At 37.3% G+C, this 19,275-nt stretch overlaps 3 protein-coding genes across 4 annotated transcripts; 2 read left to right on the top strand and 1 right to left on the bottom strand.

Moving 5' to 3' along the window:
• The first annotated feature begins 6,686 nt into the window (after positions 1 to 6,686).
• XYLT (beta-1,2-xylosyltransferase) lies at positions 6,687 to 10,535 on the top strand. The gene is made up of 3 exons (XM_008228840.3): positions 6,687 to 7,543; positions 8,177 to 8,326; positions 9,238 to 10,535. The coding sequence occupies exons 1-3, from the start codon at positions 6,869 to 6,871 to the stop codon at positions 9,958 to 9,960; spliced, it is 1,548 nt and encodes a 515-aa protein (XP_008227062.2). The 5' UTR covers positions 6,687 to 6,868; the 3' UTR covers positions 9,961 to 10,535.
• Positions 10,536 to 11,660: 1,125 nt separating this feature from the next.
• Positions 11,661 to 12,553, top strand: LOC103326602 (uncharacterized). Its single transcript, XM_089048600.1, has 2 exons — positions 11,661 to 11,801; positions 12,097 to 12,553. The coding sequence occupies exon 2, from the start codon at positions 12,125 to 12,127 to the stop codon at positions 12,308 to 12,310; it is 186 nt and encodes a 61-aa protein (XP_088904726.1). The 5' UTR covers positions 11,661 to 11,801; positions 12,097 to 12,124; the 3' UTR covers positions 12,311 to 12,553.
• Positions 12,554 to 13,557: 1,004 nt separating this feature from the next.
• POP4 (ribonuclease P family protein) lies at positions 13,558 to 16,822 on the bottom strand. Of its 2 annotated transcripts, none has more exons than XM_008228841.2 (9): positions 16,265 to 16,822; positions 16,125 to 16,160; positions 15,950 to 16,026; positions 15,612 to 15,877; positions 15,010 to 15,078; positions 14,773 to 14,831; positions 14,466 to 14,567; positions 14,235 to 14,341; positions 13,558 to 14,102 (listed from the first exon to the last, which is right to left on the bottom strand). In XM_008228841.2, the coding sequence occupies exons 1-8, from the start codon at positions 16,494 to 16,496 to the stop codon at positions 14,244 to 14,246; spliced, it is 939 nt and encodes a 312-aa protein (XP_008227063.1). In that variant the 5' UTR covers positions 16,497 to 16,822; the 3' UTR covers positions 13,558 to 14,102; positions 14,235 to 14,243. The 2 variants fall into 2 exon arrangements, with proteins under 2 accessions (XP_008227063.1, XP_008227064.1); XM_008228842.2 differs by having other exon boundaries at positions 14,015 to 14,097.
• Between the last annotated feature and the right edge of the window lie 2,453 nt (positions 16,823 to 19,275).

Here is a 19,275-nt window from a genome sequence, read left to right as displayed (position 1 = left end):
GCTTAACAGGTTAGTATTATTCTAAAGGCTTAGTAAGACTTACAAGCAGGTCCAGCCTTGACATTTTGGTGGCCCTAGGGCCAAACATTAAATGTGGTCCTTAGTAAACAAGAAAAAAAAAAAATTGCTCATGCCTTTTTTTTGGGGGGGGGGGTTTTAAATAGAATAACTTCATGGGGAATGCTAACAACCTTCTCTACATATGTCATTCTTTTTCACTAAAAACAATATTTTAATTATATAAAAAAATTTATGTATGTCCAAATTTACCTTTCGCACAAACTAAAGAGTCAAAACTCCTTAGTTTTCTACTTTCTTGCTGGTGCACTTGCCATTTTTTGTTCATTTAATTCTTGCACCACCTAATTCTTCATAGACTTAGTAAATCTTCCAAATCATGCTCTGTGAGATTGTTTAACCCATATAATGATTTTCTGAGCTTGCAAACTTGATTTTTCTTGTCAAGAGCTGAATTTCATCTTGGTGGTAAATCCATGTATACCTCTTCTTCCAAGTCATCATGTAAGAATACATTTTTAACATTGAACTGAGGTAGTGGCCAATCTAAATTTGCTGCTAGAGACAGTAGGACTCTAATAGTGTTGATCTTGGCTACTGGAGCAAAGGTCTCCTGGTAATCCACCGCATACCTCTGTGTATACCCTTCGCTACCAATTTGGCTTTATATCTTTCAATGGATCCATCTACTTTAAGTTTCACAGTATAAATTCATTTGCATCCCACCATCTTCTTTCCGTGAGGTAAAGGCACAAGATCCCTTGTGGCATTCTTATGGAGAGCTCACATTTCTTCGTTCATGGCTTCTTTCCATTTTGAGTCTTCTAGTGCTTCATTTACACCAAATATATCGGCCAACTGTTTCACAAACTGTACATGTGACTTTGATAATCTACTTAGAGATATATAATTATTAATGGGGATATTTTCCTTTAGCTTTAAGATCTACTTCGTACTATACTCAATTTTTACCACGGTTCTTCCTTTATGGAAGTTGATATATAAGGGTATCTATATCCTTTATGCTTTTTTGAAATCAAATCATCATGATATATTTCATTAGTGTTATCAGTTTCAGGTGGAGATGTTACCTGAATGACATCATCAGGAGGCGATTGGTATGGTTCTAGAGCTGAAGACGGATCCAGAGCAGGAAAAATCTCATAAAACGGATCAACTGTCTCCTTCTAATTTTGGCAGCAGGGAGGCGACATGTCGCGTAGCTCGCGACCTGCCATTTCTTGGCAGAGACACAGGTGTAAACAACCCGAGGGAGGCAACCGCCATTTTGGGGGACGATCGGTCGCTTGGAGGCGTAGACTCCTCCTATGCACGGATAAAGGGAGGCGACCAGTCACTTTGAAGCTGAGTCTCTGCTGTTGTGAAAAAATCTAGAAAAGTTGGGGTGTTTGGCTCTAGATTCTCCTCATATGCTTTTGAAAAATATATGTCGTCTTCTCGAAACACTACATCCATGGAGGTATATACTTTCTGACTTGGAGGGTGGTAATATTAGTAGCCTTTTTGATTAGGGACATATCCAATAAAAATACACTTTTCTACACGGGCATCCAATTTATTTCGTTAGTGGTCATGTAAGTGTACGAATACAATACAACTGAAAATTCATGATTTAAGGTTTGGGGTGAGAGGTATTGAATTAAATCCGTTTTATGGGGACAAAATCTTTAAAAAAAATTTGTTTAATGAGAGGGAAATTTTTTTCATATTGATCTTATGGTGTGTTTACTAATCATGAATTGAATTTCATATACGGAGAATTCCTGCGTTTACTTCACATCAAGTAATTGAAAAGTAAGTGGGTCCACACATTAAATTAAGAATTGAATTCCTGATTTTGGAGGAATTCAATTCTTGGGTGTGAGGTGGTATTCTAATTCCTGTAGAACTAACCTATTAGGAATTCATATTTTTTACCCATTATATCATCACACAAGTTTCAAAATTCCAAATTTGTCATCTACTCTAACCTAACAATGAGGACATTTTAATAATTAGTACCACTCCTACCATAATTCCATATGATTTAGTAAACAATTTCAATTTCTCCTAATCCAACTATGGATTAGTAAACATACCATTAGTGAAATGGCGGCACAAAAGCAATTGGGCTGGGCCTGAACCAAAAGATTTGTTTTTTGGGTCTGAGCACCAAAAGGTTTAGAAGCAAAATTTGCTAAAGAGGATGCCTCTAAACAAGCACACAGCTAAACAAATGGGAACCTATTTGCTAAAATAGGAAACCTAATATGAAAATATTTGTTTGTAGGAATTTTCTGTGTATTCTTCTCCTTGTAAGAAGTCATATTTATAATACAATGGAACTTTAATGGGCAAGTAAATAATAAATTCATATTTCTATTTATAGTAGGAAATTATAATTATAATGAGAATCCTTGGTGTGTAAGGAAAGAAAGTCAATGGTCCACAAGTCACGCCAACACTCCCCCTCACGTTGGTGTATAATGTCGCCAATGTCCAACTGGTCCAGTGAATTGTGGAACGCTTTATTAGAAATTGCCTTTGTCAAAATATCTGTCAATTGATCCTTGAACTTTACAAAAGGAAACTGAGTCACTTTAGCTTCGGGCTTCTGTTTGATATAGTGTCGATTTACCTCAACATGTTTGGTGTGATCATATTGAACTGGATTCTATGCAATAGCGATTGCAGCATTGTTGTCACAAAAGATATCCATTACAGATGTAGGTCTATACACCAGTTCAGTAAGCAACCTCTTTAACCAAAAGAGTTCGCAAATTCCTTTGGTTATACCTTTGAATTCGGCTTCTACACTGGATGGCCACCACCTTCTGTTTCTTGCTTCTCCATGTAACTAAATTACCTCTCACAAATGTGAAGTAACCGAATGTGGATTTCCTATCTGTTATACTTCCTGCCTAATATGCATCTGTGTAACCATCAATATTCAGATGATCATGTTTTGAGAACACAAGTCCTTTTCCGGGTGCAAACTTTATATATCTAAGTATCCGAATAACTACATTCATGTGGTCTTCACTCGGAGAATGTATGAATTGACTGACGAAACTCACCGCATAAGGAATGTCTGGCCTAGTATGAGACAAGTAGATCAATCTTCCCACTAACCTTTTGTATCTTTCTTTGTTAGTGGGAACTTGATCCGGGTATTCTCCAAGATGATGATTCTGAACAATAGGAGTGTCTACAGGTTTGCAATCTAGCATTCATGTGTCTGTCAATAACTCCAATATATATTTCATTTTATTGAGAAATATGAATTGTTGTGATCGGGCCACCTCAATCCCCAAGAAATATTTGAGTCCACCTAGATTCTTCATCCCAAATTCAGTAGCCAAATAGTCTTGTAGATGAGATATTTTATGTTTATCATTCCTAGTAATAATCATGTCATCAACATAGATTATTAGAACTGCTACCTTTCCTTTCTGATGTTTCAAGAATAAAATATGATCTGAGTTATTTTGTCTGAAACCATTGTCATTCATTGCTATGGTGAATCGTCCAAAACATGCATGTGGTGACTGTTTCAATCCATACAACGCCTTTAGTAATTTGCATACTATTCCATTCTTAAGTTCAGGAGGAATGTCCATATACACCTCCTCCATGAGTTCTCCATCTTTACATCAAACTGGTGTAGTGACCAGTCCAAATTAGCTGTAAGGGACAGTAAGACTCTAACTGTGTTCAATTTTACAACTAGTGCAAAAGTTTCTTCATAATCTACACCATAAGTCTGTGTGTACCATTTTGCCACAAGTCTTGCCTTGTATCGCTCGATAGATCTATCCGCATTCTGTTTTATGGTAAACACCCATCTACATCTAACGGTCTTTTTTCCACGTGATAAATTTTCCAGTGTCCAAGTTTGATTCTTTTCAAGAGCTTTCATCTCTTCCTTTATAGCTTGAACGTACTTAGGATCTTTAAGTGCTTCAGTAACTTTGGTTGGGATATGAATAATAGACAACTGATGCACAAAGGCCTTGAGTGGTTCATATAGCTTCTCAGTGGATACATGATTCACAATTGGATTCTTTGATGTCTTGCTAATATCAGGTGAATAATGATTTGGTGGCTTTCCATAATTCTGCCTGAAAGGTAATTGGTATCCAATAGATTTATCCTCTAAATTCACTAGTGTAGTAGGAGCAGTTACCCCAATGATATTCTCAGGAGATTGTTCTGTTGGTACTGTTGAGTTAGATGGGGTCTTCATCTTGTTGTTATGTATTGTTCGTAGGTGTGGGACTTAGATCAGAAACATCTTCGTAGGGATCATGGGGGTTAGGCGATTGATTGTTATGAATGGGTGATTGATCGGTTTTTGGCAGAGAGTAATCTCGTGCTCCGAACTCGGGACTATTGATCATTTTTGTACATAGGAAAAAAATTTCGTTTTCAAGTTGGTCTAATTTTGCTCTTCACTTCGTATCTCTCCCTGAAGCGTAGAATTGGATGATGGGTCATGGAAGAACAACTCAGATTCCAGAAAGGTCACATCTAAAGCGACATAGGTACGTCGGGTAGGAGAGTGATAACAACGGTAACCTTTCTGATGAATGACATAACCTATAAAAGCACAATGAAGCGCACAGGGATCAAGTTTGCGACTTTGATTTTTGTGGAGATGAACGAAAGCCATACATCCAAAGATTCAAGGTGTGAGTACCAAAACAAAGGGCAGGGGCCCGTATTGTGCAAGCACTTGTAAAGATGTTTTAAAGGTCAATACACTAGAAGGCATGTGATTGATTAGGTGAACTACGGTGACAATAGCATCATCCCAGTGATGACAAGGAACATGAGTGCCAAGTGCTCAAGCGGTTTCAAGAAGATGTTGATTCTCTCATTCAGCAACACCATTTTGTTATGGTGTCTAAGGACAAGTCGTCTCATGGATAATTCCATGTTGTTGGAAATAAGCCTGAAAGTTATGATTGACAAATTCTCCACCATTATCTGACGAAGAATCTGTTTTTAGCATTGAGCTGAGTTTTCATTTGTTTTGAAAGAACTGAAAACGGAAAACACTTCATTTTTATTCTTCAGCAAATAAAGTAATGTCATCGGTGTACAATCATCTATGAATGTGACAAACCACCGAACTCCAGAAAGAGCAGTGATAGGTGAAGGTTCTCAAACATCATTGTGAATTAACGTAAACGGAATAGTACATTTGTTCATTCTCAACGGATAGGGCACATAGTGACTCTTGCTCAAAATACAAGTATCACATGTGAAGTCAAAGTCCTTGAAACTTGAGAATAAATCTAGTATAAGATGCTTCATATAACTAAAAGACGGATGTCCCAATACACAGTGCCACAACCAGATTTGCTTTTGTTTGCTGTCAAGGGATGCGTCACATTGTTAGCCATGCCGGGACTGAAGTCATCTACATAAAATAGCCCCCCTCTCTTAGTACCACAACCAAGAATTTTCTTAGTGTGAATATCCTGAAGCAAACAAAAATTTGGGTAAATGAGTACACAACAATTCAATTGTTCAGTAAGCTAACCAACGGACATCAATTTATTGGATAAAGATGGAACAAGTAAAGTATTAGACAGTGTGAGAAAGGATGAGAATGCAACAGTGTCAGCCCCTATCACAAGATAAGTAACTTCATTGGCGTCAGCAATACAAGTTCATCAGGGTTGTGTAGTATTCAGAAAATAATTAGAATAAAATGTCATATGATCAGTTGCACCGGAATCAATTATCCAACTTTTGGAATCAATCTTATCCGAAGTATGGAATTCATAACCAGTACCATTACTAGTCGTATCACGTTGTGTTCGATCTTTGAGAGTAGCCCACCATTCGGGATAGCCATGCAATTTAAAACAAGTCTCACAAGTGTGTCTCAGATCACCACAATATGCGTAATCCCGTCCATGTGTTGGGGTTGTTAGTCGAGAAGTCATAATCTGTGCAACGGAAGATGCATAGGATACAGTGTTTAGTAGGAATCCGGATCGGATCTAAGCTTGAGTCGGGGCCTCGGAGTTGAGTCGAAGTCGGGATCGGGTCCAATCGAGGCAAATTCGGGGTCTAGGTCATCATCGGAGTTGGGGTCGAAGTCGTCAAAATAGAGTCCTAATTTAGGATCAAGTTCGAGGTCATCAAAATAGGATCCTGATTTAGGATCGGGTTCGAGGTCAAAGTCTGCATCTGTAGGAGCCGAGCTACCTGAGCACTCAACTCGACTATGGTTAGTTGAGAATAAGAGAATGAGTCGGTGGTGCTACTTCCATAGGGGTTGAAAAAAATCATCAACCCCCATAGCGGCAGGCGGAGGTTTGAAACTAAAGTCAGCAATTTCAAGATTGCCGCTCTGATACCATGCTAAAATATGAAATCTATGAGAATATTTGTTTGTAAGAATTTTTTGTGTATTCTACGCTTTATAGGAAGCCATATTTATAATACAACGGAATTTTAATGGGTAAGTAAATAATAAATTTTTATTTCTATTTATAGTAAAAAATTAGGAATTAAAGTAAATCAATTATAATTATAATAAAAATTATAATTATAATGAGAATTGTTAGTGTCTAAGGAAATAAAGTCAATCCACCACAGGTAACGCAAACTCCATTTACTAGGAGCAGATCGAGAACTCCCTGATACATCTTCCAGAATGTGTAAAAGCATATATAAGTCTACGCAGTGGGCAAACTTCAATTGGTCCGAGCAGTCCACAACATAAGGTACTCAACTGCTGCACTTCTTTCCCTTTTCTCACAAGGCCAAGAGAGAACCCAGAAACTCAGAGCCGAAGACTGATCAGTTTTCTCAGAAAGAGAGAGAAGGAGCCATGAACAAAAGGAACTTGTTACTGCTGAAGATCCTTCTGTTTCTCTTTGCCTTAAACTCTCTCTCTCTCTGCCTCTACTTCACTTCTCACTCCAGAACATTAACTCCAAGCCAAACCGACACCCAAGCCCGCCATTCTTTGTCCCTGAACCGCCTCCCCTTAACAGATCAAAATCGCCACCCGTACCGCTATTCGAAGCCATGGCCTATTTTGCCCTCTTACCTCCCTTGGTCTCAGACAACCCAAGTTCCCTTTCGCTCCTGCGAGGCCTATTTTGGCAATGGGTTCACTAACAGAGTCGATCTCTTAAAACCCAAGAAGGATTTGACCTTGAATCGCATGGGTTGGTTCAAGTGCTGGTTCAGTGAGACCTTGAGAAGCTCAGTATGTGAAGGAGGGGGGCTCAGAATGGACCCAGGGAAGATTAAAATGTCAAGAGGTGGTGAGATTTTGGAGGAGGTCATTGGGAGACGAGAGGAAGAGGAGCTGCCTGAGTTCCAAACCGGTGCCTTTCAGATAGACGGAGGAGATGGGATTAGTGGAGAGGATCAAAGGCTTGTGACCCAAGAGTTTCTTGATGAGTATGTGCCTCATGGTGAGATTGAGAAACACACCATGAGAGAACTGATTGGGTCTGTTCGGATCGTGCCCACCACAGAGCTTCAGTGCAATGAGGTTAGTTGGGTTTTGTTAGTTTCTATTTTTGGATTTGGCAGTTGATTATAATTATGAGAGGTTTTAATCCATTTGTTGTGAGGGTTGATGTGATTTTGGTTTATAGGGTTTCAAATTGCTGAGCTTTCTTTAAGGAACTGCTGTTTTTTGGGGGTTTTGTTAATTTTGTGTGAGTTTTGTGGTAGGTTTTGGTTTCCTGGGTTTGATTTGCATTATGGTAATGTAATCTACGTTTTGGGAGTTTCCAAGATTGGGGATTTCCTATATGGGGGTCTGTTAAAATGATATTTGATGGTTTCGATTTTTCAAATCTGTGGAATTGAATGCATATGGTGCTGGAAGAAAATTTAATGGCCTAATTACTTGGAAGTAATGCAATGCAATTGTGAATGCAACTTTTGTTAATTACCGAATGATGGGGAGTTTCCTTATCTAAAGTGGATGCAGATTAATTGTCTGCTAAAATTTGGTGTTGAAATAATTTGTATAAAGAAAGAAAAAAAACTGCAACTTTGAGAGAATGGTTATAACTCAGCTCTTCTTTTTCTTTTTGTAATTGTAGTTAATGTTCGATAATGATTATAGTATTATTTTTCTTCTTTCTAAATCTGGTATAAAAGTCTGTACTTGCAGTGGATTGAGGAGCCAACACTTCTGGTGACACGCTTTGAGTATGCAAATCTTTTCCACACATTCACAGATTGGTATAGCGCTTATGTAGCTTCAAGAGTCACTGGCTTACCTAATCGACCTCATTTAGTCTTTGTAGATGGACACTGTAGGGTACGTGTGATTGACTTTTCTTCTTTGCATATTTTGTTCCTTTCGTAACATTTTCGTTATAATACTTCCCATTCTACTGGCTACACAAGTATGTATGTGCACACAATGCTAGGGGTGTAAATTAACTTTTTATCATGATTTATCATTCGAGGCATGCAATAGTTATTTTTTATTTCCTTTTTATTGAAAGGAAGAGGCATGCACTATTTCTTTTAACAATTTAAAGGAGTCCATATATTTTCTGGAGCAAGGAGGGCAGTTGATGTCCTTTTATATAAATGTTAAGAATATTACAATGATGATATTTCAGATGATGCTCTATACCCCTGGTTTCTGTAATCGTCTGTCTAAGTTTCAGTGTACCAAACTTGGTGTAAACCAAGAACACACCTTACAAGGCTCATGACTGATTGAGAGAAAATCAAAATATGGAACTCCTAAATTTTTTCTGAACTAATCCTCATTAGAAATGAGATCCTTTGTATATGTGATTAGATGGGATGAATAGAATTTTATCAGCCATAAGAGGAGGGACTTTATAGGTGAGCTGACTGTCAAGTTCTGATAGAAACCAGGACAGGGTACCAGGGAGCCTCTACAGTCCGTAATATATTGATAGTGATGCTCTTACTAAATATTTCTTCAATGGATGGTTTTCGCTTAAGATGGAAGCAGTGAGGATGTCCTCTTGAGGATAGAGGAGCATCATTTGTTGGTTATTCTGTTTTTGTTGTTCTATATTCAATTCTTCCTCCTAAGATTTCAATGTTACTATTTATAGGAGTATAATGCAGCAATACTTTTATCAAATTTCATCATTTATAGTGAAAAGCATGTTGAGTTTGTTCTGTTTGAATTCTGGTCAATGATTCCCTGTTTCTGATCTCTCTTACTTTGGTGGTCATTTTCAGGCATCTCTGGAAGAAACATGGAAAGCATTATTTTCTAGCCTTAGATATGCTAAAAACTTTAGTGGTCCAGTTTGTTTTCGTCATCTTATTCTCTCACCTTTGGGATATGAGACTCCACTCTTTAAGGGGCTGATTGAAGATATAAATTGTCATGGTGCATCTGCACCCGACCTGTGGCAACACCCTGATGACCAGAAAACTGCGCGATTATCAGAGTTTGGTGAAATGATTAAAGCCGCTTTTGGATTTCCAGTGCATAGACATCGTATTGAGAAGCCAGCCTCAGGTCATAATGTCCTTTTTGTTCGACGTGAAGATTATCTAGCCCATCCACGTCATCATGGTAAAGTTGAGTCGAGGCTAAGTAATGAACAAGAAGTGTTTGATGCCTTAAAGAGCTGGGCATCTAATCATAAGGAATGCAAAATAAACCTTGTGAATGGACTGTTTGCACACATGTCCATGAAAGAGCAAGTCCGGGCCATTCAAGATGCTTCTGTTATTATTGGTGCTCATGGTGCAGGTCTCACACACATAGTATCTGCAATGCCAAAAACCGTGATTCTGGAGATTATTAGTAGTCAATATAGACGGCCACATTTTGCATTAATTGCCCGGTGGAAAGGGCTGGAATATCATGCCATTAATCTTGAGGGGTCATTTGCCAGTCCACCAGTTGTTATTGACAAGCTTAACAACATAATGAGAAGTCTTGGGTGCTGAAAATTATATGGTTTTGGCAGAAACAAATCCATCTCAATGCTGGGAAGCGGGAGTGATTGAGAATCCTTTCTGCTTTCTGTGTCTGTTCCATGTACCACCATTTCTGCTTCCTCAGGAGCTAAGGCCGTTTTACACAATTCAGATAGAAGCTTATTTTACTGAAGATAGAGTAGATAACCATTGTTCTTGGACAATTGATCTGTAATTTTAGGATTTACCTTGTGAAACTTAAAATGTGGCTACCTAAGCAATGGTATGGGAAACTTCAAGGGGTTGGCCTCACTTTGCAAAGAGATATGGGCATTGTGCAAGATTGGCCAAAAATCAGCTGAGGGAGGTAAAACAGTTTGTAGATGTGTGCGGGTATGGTATGATCCCTTGACACCCAAAATCATTGTGTTTTTGAGTTCATTTCTCAGGTAAATCGCCTGACCGGTTGAGGCATTGTGTTGCTTGTAGTATACTGATTCTTTTCTACTCACACCATATCATCTTGTACAATAGATTAAAGCCTGTAGGATTGTATCCGATTTTTGTTATATACTAATAAATTTGTTTCTTTTTCGTTGTTAAAACTAAGGACGATGTTGCATATGCCTTCAGCAATTTAGTCTCACACTGTTTCGTCAGAATAAAGCTTTCGAATGCTACGGATTGACAGGAAAATTACCAATGTACATGCATTTGCACAAAGGATTTGAATTCATTTGATGTGTAATATTTGCTACCTCAACAATTCACACCTATTCAATTGTGATGGAGGCACATGAATTGAGATGGTTCTTTCCAACTTAAGTGATCAAATTGAAGTGGTGGTTTTGAAAAGTACTTCAATTATTCTGTGGAACTGATGTTTCTAATGTCCAAACCACCAAACCTGAACCACTAAATTTAAGCTACACGACTAAGTGGTAGCCCTCCCTTCTTAAGCTGCCAAACCAAGAAACCTAAAAGTAAATTTAGGTTTTAGTCAAAAACCAAAAATTTCACTTTTGGAAAAAGCTAAAACTTTTTGAAAAATACAGAAAAACCTCTCAACTTTTAAATCAAAGACATGCAAATGTAAAAGATTCCTTAAAATCCAAAAATAAATAAAGGCAATTTTGTCCATTTTGACTTTTTTTACAAAATTTCTCTCTCATTTGTGTTTTTCCAAAGCCTCCCAAACCTAAAACCACTAAATCCTAAATCCCAAATCTTAAACCCTAAGCCATTAAACCACATTAAGGAATAACTAACAATTTAGTCTCTTTTTACTCTCATTAAAAGAGATCTACAACGATTGGCTACTCTCACTACCACAGCGATTCACAACCTGAGCCATATGAATTTACGTGTGGCACCCAACCGTCACATGGATTTATGTAAGAAATTACAAATCGCGCACCATCAAGCACTAGTGACACTACACACATTATAGGGACTTTACTAACTGAACCAACCCTCGTTGGCAAGATACCCACAAAGTTGTTGGTTGCAAGTCCAATATTAATCATCCTTGCTGTAGTGGCTTATAGTCTCCAATTTAGGGTATTGCAATTTGTGAGCTGTTTGCTATTATAAATTTGGGAAAGGCCTCAAACTCTAATCTTTTTGTTTTGTCAATTCTTTATATGATATGTGATCCATCTATAAAAGAGAATTGATAAAAGGGAAAAAAAAATATAGAAAAGACAAAAAATTGAATTCTGGTATGTTACAGTTAAGGGACATCGCAAAGCAAATTGACTTCTTGGTCTCTTTCCGTGGTAAAGGCAACAGCTTTCTCTGCGTCGTCTTTCCTTGCTCTGCCTGAGCCTCCGCGTTGTATTCCAAAAGGCGTAGCTCTCTCTCTCTTTCAGGTACGATTTCTCTTTGACCGATATTGAGCTCTCATCAATTGTCTCTCAAATAAAACGGGTATCAGCTTAGTTCACTGCTTAAATCACCAATATGGAGTACCCTCTATGTATATGATGAAATGCCACACAGAGATGTTTGTTCTTAGAACTCATTGCGTATGTTTTCTTTTTCTTTGTACAAGTAATGGGTAGTTGACTCACATAAGTTTATATCTGCATAGAATTTCATTTGGAACCGCTTTGTTCTATAAGTTTGGCTTGTGAGATTGTGATTCTTGTTTGATGCATTGCATAGGGAAATTTGCAAGCAAAGGTCCGAGGAAATGGTGGTTTGCTTTCCGTCCACGCCCAAGAGGTTGGCTATGACAATAGGATGCTTCATTTCTGCTGCTGCTCTTTTTGCTTTTGGTGCTCATATCTCTTATGTCAATGTTGCCCCGCAACAAGCTCGAACCAAAGCTCGAAATGAGTTTGTGAGAGAACGGCTGAAACAGAAGTATGGCAAATGATAGAACACGCAGTATTGGCATATTGCAGTTGGGTTTTCGGATTGCATGCCGTTGAAAGAAAAAATGACACTTGAGTTGTGAATTTTATGATCATACCATTCTGGGATGAACATCCTGCTCTTGTTTTTCTTTTCTTTTCTTTTTCTTTTTGTTTACATTGTAGGACATACAACAGGGATGATAAATAATTTTGATGGCCATGATTTGATTGCATTTGGATGCAATTGATAGGTTTGAGAATCATACTTGAATCTGAGTTTTTAAAATCTTTTGAGTGCAATTTGGTGCACAGCAATGGTTACTTTCACAAAGAAAAGCATGGTGGAAAGGTCTGGCTGCTCTGGTTTGCCATCCAAGCTCCACCATAAAGTGTTTCAAGCCCAAGCCACGACCCAGATCCCCACAAACACAAAAACCAGAAGACCCTTTCTGCTTCTCCACCAAAGGGTTCAAAACAACATGGTGTTGTAATTGGAAAGGAAGTGCCTTCAAAACCCAAGGAAAAACCATGCCCCAAGGCAGCTTCTTCTTCTTCATCTGCAAGCAAGTCCAGAAAGCACGAAGACAAAAGCCTAAAAACCCATTAACTTGATCTTGAAGCTTGTTGGAGGGGACCCTTCCATTGGTGCTGTGGAGAGTATTATCTGCTTCGGGTTGGGTTGGTGAAGTAGGCCTCAGAATTGAGAAGGTGTTGAGGGTGCACCAGAGTTTGGATGTTCTTCATGGTTTTGAAGAGTAAAGGAAGATGGTGAAATCCAAGTATGAAAAGGATCGGATTTGTAAGAGGGTGGAGAGGTTGGTGGTTGATGGGAATGAGTTTCTGCAATTCCATGGTGCAGCCATTACTTGTTCTTTAGGGATCAATGGCTTATCAACCATTTGTAAAAATAAATGCTGCCAAGTTTGCAGGATAATAGCTTCTGGCTTTGACACCAAAGACAGGACTATTTCTTTGTCCACGACAGTTGGAAGGCACATGAGAAGGCTGCCAAGGAATGTGCTGGGATAGGAGAGTGCAAGGAAGGCAATTGTGGTGTGTAGGGTGATTGCAGGGTGCATTGCTCATTATCATGCACATGGACTCATGGATGAGGAAGATGGTGAATTTGATTCTGCCATGGAATTGGGGGAGCAATTTAGTGAGCCCAAAAGGCTTGTGGTTTTGAATTCGGAGGCTGTGTTTCCATAAAATAAAAATCTTCCATGATTAGGAAGATAACAGATTTTCTTATGACTGGAAATCCATGTTTTGCACAAGCAAAGATAGATTTATATGCAAATAGCTGTATGCCTTCATTTTTTGCTCATATATCATCCTGAACTCTAAATTTATGAGAATGCCATACATCATCATGATCTTTGTTAACTAAAAAAAGAACTCCCATTCTGTAGTGGTTCAAACAGAAGGCCAGGCAGAGAAAAATATAGAAGACCCCCCCACAAAAAAAGGATTGCAAAGAGTTCTTCAACTATTCTCATTTTGTGATGCACAGCAATGGATTGTATAGCGGCATACTAAAGACCAGCTGGTACCTGCAAGAGTCCAGTCTCCATCCTGCTGTGATCAGTTCTCTTCTCGAAGGTTCGGTGCTAAAGTCATCTCAGCTGCTCATCCCGCAACCAGCATTGTCAAACGACTCAAACCAACGAACCACTCAAGAGAGCACCATATCTTGATAACATAACGGGGATCCTTTTAGTTGACTTTCACTGTTACTCAGCATTTCTGCAGAACTTCATGACTGAATCTCTGATATGACTATCAATGATATTGCTTGAAAGTCCGACTGTTCTGCAATTTACCACGGGTTGGAATATGGAATAAGTTATTACGGTGCATTGAATATGAAAACAAAGTGGATTCTAGTAAAGTTGATTCATTATCAAATATTCTTATTATCATTATCAAATATGCTTTGATCACCTGAGACAATCACAAACTCAAGTTTCTTGAAGTGAGTTTGTCCCCGTGCAAGGTAATCTTCCAGCAATCAACTTGAAATATAAAAACAGAAAACCTTTTGGGCACCACTGCAAATAACCCCAAAACAGATAAATGAAACCATCAGCATTTCCAATATTAGTTCACAGAAACACATTAGTTGTACCAACAACATCTTAATTAATTTAAAGTTTGAATCAGCAGCTCAGTTACCTCTGAATTTATCATCCTGTGTAATTATCCCAAATGTTTCTGCTGTTTCACGAATCATGATACCACTCACTCCGGTGTAGGAAGTTACTTTACATTCAGCAACTGCCAGAAAATAGACAGGGAACTGCAGTAAGTACTGACAGAGAGTTGGAATTTCAACAGGCCATGGTACATAGATCACTGTAGTGTCATAAGAATTTAGAATATGACTTGGACAGTTCTGATTAGAGGTGGATGAACAAAATATATGTTCATGACAAGAAAATCTTGATGGCTAACTGTTAACGAAACAAATTAAGAAATACACCTGAAATAATAGCACCATGTAGATCTGCAGTAAGAAGACATTGAGCCAGCTGATTCTTCCTGCAGTATTGAATGAAAGTATAGTTAATTACATCATCAAAGACCAAACAGATGCCAAGAATATTGCCCCCTAAAACTAAAATGCTGAAGAAAGAAAGAAAGAACAAAATTATTGACCATTAACTAAACATGAAAAAGCGCATAACTGTGACATCTGCAAAGAACAAGACATACTCACCCAGTAGTTTTCAGGAGTTGCACAATATAGTCTTTCCACATCTCATGCATTGGCTTAAATTTATCAAAGCTGTAATCCAAACACAGGCAAGCATCAGGGTGAATCTTTCAAAGTAGAAGGCAAAACATAACTAAAAAAGTGAAACAAAATTCTTCAGATCTTATCATCAATCACACAAGACAAATCTCTCCAGCTACTGAAAGCAGAATAATGCGATCATAAACAGTAAAAACAAGGGAGACTTTGGAAAAAGCAAAATGAGAGAGAAATTTTTTAAAAGAAGCCAAAATGGACAAAATTGCCCTTATTTATTTTTGGATTTCCTAAGAAATCATTTACATTTGCATGTCTTTGATTTGAAAGTTGAGAGGTTTTTCTGTCTTTTTTGAAAAAGCGTTGGCTTTTTCCAAAAGTGAAAAAAATTTATAGCTAAAACATAAATTTACTTTAAAACAATCCATTCCAATTCGAATTTTAAACTTGTGACTGTCAAGATCAGCAACAAGAATTTGGCCCAACCTATCCTTACTTTGACTTATTTTATGGAAGAAAAAATATATTGTCACACTTGGCAACCATAAGCTGAAAAACACAAATCTCACCAATGGAAATCTTGGGGCAAATCAAACAATCCATGCCTTTTTTGCTGCTTCATCGACATGCATTTTTTCGAGCGCTTCGAATGAATCTGCAACGCCCTGGCACGAGAGCCAGTCGAAACGCCACGTCCTTGCACGTAATTGTCAAGGAGGATCCAATTGTCAATTCTCTTGCTTCTGGATCCTTGCATGTACTTCTGAGCCGAGTCTCCACTCTGAAGAAGCTCGTGCAAAACCTTATCAACTTTACTCTCCTTTCTACCAGAGACCTGCATTTAGCAAAGCAGATGCTAAGCCAACAAGTTAAAGCAAATTTTTTGCATCAATTCACAAACAAGTACCTCAACATTGGTTGTCAGCAGATTCTCATGTACAGATTGAGAGAGTTTTGCATACGTTGGACCGCTTTCGTCAATATCTGCAGATGGAATTACAAGCAAAACAAACACACAAAATTAATCCAATTTACCTAAATTAGATTAACAGAAGTTTATATCCACAAAACTGAAACAGTACCTTGTGAATTAACATAACCAGAAAAAGTGAAAGCCCCTACAAATAAGCAACAAGAAGAATAAAAATTAAGTAAATTCAAACTAATATACAAAATAAGAAATAAATCAGCAAAAACAAAGCTCAGATTCTGCTGTGAAAACCTTTCTTTGATGGCGTTGAACGTGAGGCTGATGCATTGGATGACTTTGCTGTAGAATCAACAGCCGAAGAAGTTGGGATATGCGATTTCTTTCCAGCTTCCTCGGTTTTTGGTCTCTTTACAGTCTTCTTTTTTTGTAAATCAAGTTCGGCTTGGGCAGCCTCGAACCTTCGCTCCAATGCTTTCAAAGTTCGTTGCCGTTGTTGATCTTCAACGACTGGCTCACCAGCCATAGCAGCTTGAAAAGATTCAACCTGCTTCCTTAGCTAAACAATGACACAGAAGCCTTAGGTACTTTCATCAAACACATGGCATGCACCAAAAACCTGAGTCTTGTTAGCTTGAGCGGCGCACGCGAAGACGTTGAGAGCCAAAACGCACCGTTTGGTTAAGACGGAGATAACGCTAGGGTTGTTACGAGTTTGCCATTCGATGAGGAAGCGAGGTTGATGATGCACTCGTTTGGGCAAAGTTCAGACGATTTGGAATTGGTGCAGAAATTCAAAGACACAGAAAGGAGGCCTATGCAGATGTAGAATTCGCCCTGACTTCCGTCGATATCTAAAAATTGAAATTGGCCTATGCAAATATATATCGTATAGCCGGGCGGCTATACTCGGCTTTTGCCCTTTCTTATTAAAAAAAATAGTCTCGCCGGACGGCTATACTTATTTTTGACACGTGGCGCCTAATCTCAAGGAGTGTTATCTTTTCTATATATAAAATAGTATAACCGGGCGGCAATACTACTTTGACACGTGGCGCCTAATCCCAAGGAGGATCATCCTCTCATATATATATATATATATATATAGAGAGAGAGAGAGAGAGAGTATAGCCGTTCGCCTATACTTGGTTTTTTGAATTTTTTTTTTAAAATAGTATAGCCGAACGGCTGTACACTGTTTTATTATTGTTTCTAACAAAATAGTATAGCCATGCGGCGATAATATATAAATATAATATTTTTACCGTTTGGATTAGTAGTTAGTAATTATGTTTTAATTATTATTTAATATAAAAATAAAAAATAAAATTCATAAAATAATTCATTACTATTTATTAAGCAAGTAACATATGAAATATGATTTATTCTTGTCGAACTTGAGTGCTTCTTCTCCAAAACACAATATAAAAAATATGTCTTATTCTTTTTAATTTATATTTTGCTGTGCAAAAACCAAAAAATAAATTACTGATTTCCATTTGGGTGTCTTAACTAAATTTCTACAGAGCCCAAGTGGATCATTTGTATATGTATATATATAATTCAGTTGAGGGATCCCTCAAATATGCTTATTTGAGCCATTATAGGTCTCACTCTGTATTGTATTTCACTAATCCTAAACCATCTATTTTGTAAATACTCATTCAAAAATCATCTCTACAAAGGATCACTTGAATCCGATATCATTTGACCACTCAATTGAATTATTGAAATTTTAATACTTTCTTGAAACACAGTGTTCATTGATTTTGTATGACACAATTGAATATCGAAACGGCTTTCGATTTGTCTAATTTTTTGCGAGGATTATCTATGGATGTAGAATTTAAAAAATAGATGGTGTGGATCGTTGAAACAATATTTGTAGGAGACCCTAAATGGTGTCCCTCTAACAAAATTATTTAAGAGATCCCTAAATAGATAGAGATATATATATATATAGTTTTTTCCTCTTTTTTTATAAAAAATAGTATAGCCTCGCGGCTACGCTTATTTTTGACACGTGGTGCCTAATCGCAAGGAGGGTTATCTGTTTTTATATATATAAATAGTCTAGTCGGTTGGCTATACTCGGTTTTTTCAATTTTTTTAATAAAAAATCGTATAGCCGAGCGGCTATACGATTTTGACACGTGGCGCCTAATCCCAAGGAGGGTCATATATATATATATATATAATATGGTAAATTCACACTTTTTCATATTAAAAAAAATTTAAAATTAAAAGAAAAATCAAATAATGGATCCTATTTTTATGGAACACAACTACCCATTATCATTTTTAATTCTATAGTAAATTTTTTTTAAAGCCTCTTGCAAGTGCGGAAGCACGTGAAGAGGCTAGTATATATATATATATATATATATATATATATCTATAAATAGTATAGCCGTCCAGCTATACTTGGTTTTTTGAATTTTTTTTAAAAAAATCATATAGCTATGTGGTTATACTCCATAAATATAATATTTTTACAGTATAACCTATGCGGCGGTACTCCAAAAATAGAATATTTTAAAAGTATATATAATGTATAGCCGGCGGCTATACCCAATTTTTTTCTTTTTTTTTTAATTAAAAAAATATTATAGCCACACGGGTATTCTTATTTTTCACATGTGGCGCCTAATTGCAAGAAGGGTTATCTTTTTTATATGTATAAATAGTATGGCCGAACAGCTATACTCGGTTTTTTCGATTTAAAAAATATATAGTATAGCCGTGGGGCGATACGATTTTGACACGTGGCTCCTAATCCCAAGGAGGGTCATCCTCTTTTATATATGTGTGTGTGTGTGTGTGTGTGTAGTATAGCCGTGCGGCTATACTTGGTGTTTTGAATTTGTTACAAAATAGTATAGCCGCCCAGCTATAGTCTGTTTGATTATTTTTTTCGTAGAAAATCGTATAGCCATGCGGCTATACGTCATAAATATAATATTTATAGTATAGCCGTACGGCTGTACTCCAAAATAGAATATTTTAAAAGTATAGCCGTCCGGCGATACCTTTAAAGTAGCATAATATGGATCTCTCTTTTTTAATTACTTGGATTAGTAGTTAGTAACGATGTTTTAATTATTATTTAAAATAAAAAAATAAAAACAAAATTGACAAAATAATTAACTACTATTTATTAAGTAAGTAACATATGAAATATGTTTTATTCTTGGCGAACTTAGAGTATGCTACTTAAAAGTAAGCCAAACTCATTAACTTTCAGTTTCATTGTACCTTTAAGATTACACATCCATGAAGAGTTTGAAAGACAAGCGCTGCTGTCG

Source organism: Prunus mume, linkage group LG3 (assembly GCF_029339155.1).
Source record: "Prunus mume cultivar Tortuosa linkage group LG3, ASM2933915v1, whole genome shotgun sequence".
Lineage (NCBI taxonomy): Eukaryota > Viridiplantae > Streptophyta > Magnoliopsida > Rosales > Rosaceae > Prunus > Prunus mume.
This window is presented reverse-complemented; position numbering and strand designations above follow the sequence as displayed.